The sequence below is a fragment of the Benincasa hispida genome, chromosome 11 (assembly GCF_009727055.1).
Source record: "Benincasa hispida cultivar B227 chromosome 11, ASM972705v1, whole genome shotgun sequence".
Lineage (NCBI taxonomy): Eukaryota > Viridiplantae > Streptophyta > Magnoliopsida > Cucurbitales > Cucurbitaceae > Benincasa > Benincasa hispida.
In genome coordinates this window covers 54,553,161-54,554,773 of record NC_052359.1, presented here as the reverse complement: position 1 = coordinate 54,554,773, position 1,613 = coordinate 54,553,161, and the positions used below count along the sequence as shown (strand labels likewise).

Genomic DNA, 1,613 nt, shown 5'->3' with positions numbered 1-1,613 from the left:
AGTATAAACAACCCTATTTTTTAATAACATTTTCAGAAAAGAAAACAAAAAACAGACAATCCTAAAGAAAACATGGCACATGGGGGGGACAGTTCTTGAATACAATACTGAGGTACCCATGATCCCCATTAGTTTAGATAATGCTCTTCAGGAAAATATTAAAACCTTGAGCATGAAACAAAATATATTTGATAGTAAACTAATTGCCATCAAATCTGCTGCTAATCAATAAACAATTACCTTTTAATTGAGCCCAAGGGCACTCACCTTGCCATGGATTAAACCATCAAGAGGGAGTTGAAAAATTCAAATTCTTCAAATATTTTATTATCCTCCAAACAGGGAAATCAAGGTTTTCAAGAACACAAACAGAATTTTCGAGAACTTCAGGAGTTCAGTTTAGGCATATACTTAATAAAGAAGATCACTCGATTAAAGAACAAAACCCAGTAATCACCGATTTCACGCCTTAATGATGCTGAAAGTTCGATTCCTTGACGACTGTAACAGGGCACGGAGCGTGAGTAATCACGTAGTTGCTAACACTCCCAAGCAGAATCCTGTTTGCCGATCAGCCAAACAGAAATTTTCCCAGAAAAAAGTATATATAAGCAATAGTTCATCATTTACAAATTTCAATAGCGGATTCGATGTTCTCAGAAGAGGAAAAAGAAGACAAACCTTCGAATGGTACTCAGCCCTCTGCTTCCCATTACTAGAGAATCCAGCTTCAGATCTTCGATTGCATCGACAATCTTCTCCCTCGCATCTCCCCAGTACAGCTTCGACACAACCGTAATCTGAAATCGCAGTTTAATTTCAAAATCACCCCACTAGAATTTAGATTTCAAAATCAAAATCAAAGCCATTGTACCTCTTTCTGTCTAGCCCCAGTGTCGAGAGTATCAAGTGCTTCGATGTCGATTTTGACATCGTATTTCTTCAAAACATCAGGCTCTCGGAATTCCGACAATGGAATCAGAGCTGGCAAAAACCCAAAACGATCATCCAGATTTACAAAAAGGGTAAATGAGAAAACCATAAAAAAGAAACAGAGGATTGATTACTGACGAGAACCGGATTCCGCCCAAAGGCGATGGGCAGATTCGTCGAGTGAATTGGGGTTAACGTAGATGATGAAAAGAGTATCGCCCTTGTCGGCCAAGTTGTCGATGGCCCATCTGAGAGCATTTTTGCTGCTGTTGGAGAAATCCAGAGCCACTCCGATCTTCCGATCCTTCACCATTTTTGTGGTTTCTGGTGTTGCTTCTTCTTCTTCTTTTCTTTGAGGCGTTTTTCTGTGAAATGGGACCAGTGCGATTGAAACGAAAACGTGAGGGAAGTGACAACGCGAACTTCAGAGTTGCTTTAAAATGGGCAATAACGGGACAAGCGTCAGGAACAATTTCTTTGCAAAGTTGATGTTTAGCGTGGTATTGCATCTCCGCCGTCCACGTGTACTGATCACTCCTCTGTTGGATTACGGATTATGGTTCGACCGAATCATTTTCGTTTATCTGGAATTTCCGACTCCAATGGGCCGTACGTCCCCGTTTTCCCCCCACCAGAGTTGACAAATATATTTGAAATGAAAATAAAATTTTAAATTACCA

General features: G+C 40.0%; 1 protein-coding gene across 1 annotated transcript; it reads right to left on the bottom strand.

The window, feature by feature from the left end:
* Positions 1 to 297: 297 nt before the first annotated feature.
* Positions 298 to 1,375, bottom strand: LOC120090087 (universal stress protein PHOS32). Its single transcript, XM_039047576.1, has 4 exons — positions 1,072 to 1,375; positions 875 to 984; positions 682 to 800; positions 298 to 560 (listed from the first exon to the last, which is right to left on the bottom strand). The coding sequence occupies exons 1-4, from the start codon at positions 1,244 to 1,246 to the stop codon at positions 470 to 472; spliced, it is 495 nt and encodes a 164-aa protein (XP_038903504.1). The 5' UTR covers positions 1,247 to 1,375; the 3' UTR covers positions 298 to 469.
* Between the last annotated feature and the right edge of the window lie 238 nt (positions 1,376 to 1,613).

What these genes read in the sequence shown, in the direction of transcription:
- LOC120090087 (XM_039047576.1), bottom strand. Translation starts at nt 1,246, where the DNA reads ATGGTGAAGGATCGGAAGATCGGAGTGGCTCTGGATTTCTCCAACAGC. An exon ending in TTGGGCGGAATCCGGTTCTC is followed by an intron (nt 985 to 1,071) that starts GTCAGTAATCAA and finishes GGTTTTTGCCAG; the next exon opens with CTCTGATTCCATTGTCGGAA. An exon ending in CTGGGGCTAGACAGAAAGAG is followed by an intron (nt 801 to 874) that starts GTACAATGGCTT and finishes CTGCGATTTCAG; the next exon opens with ATTACGGTTGTGTCGAAGCT.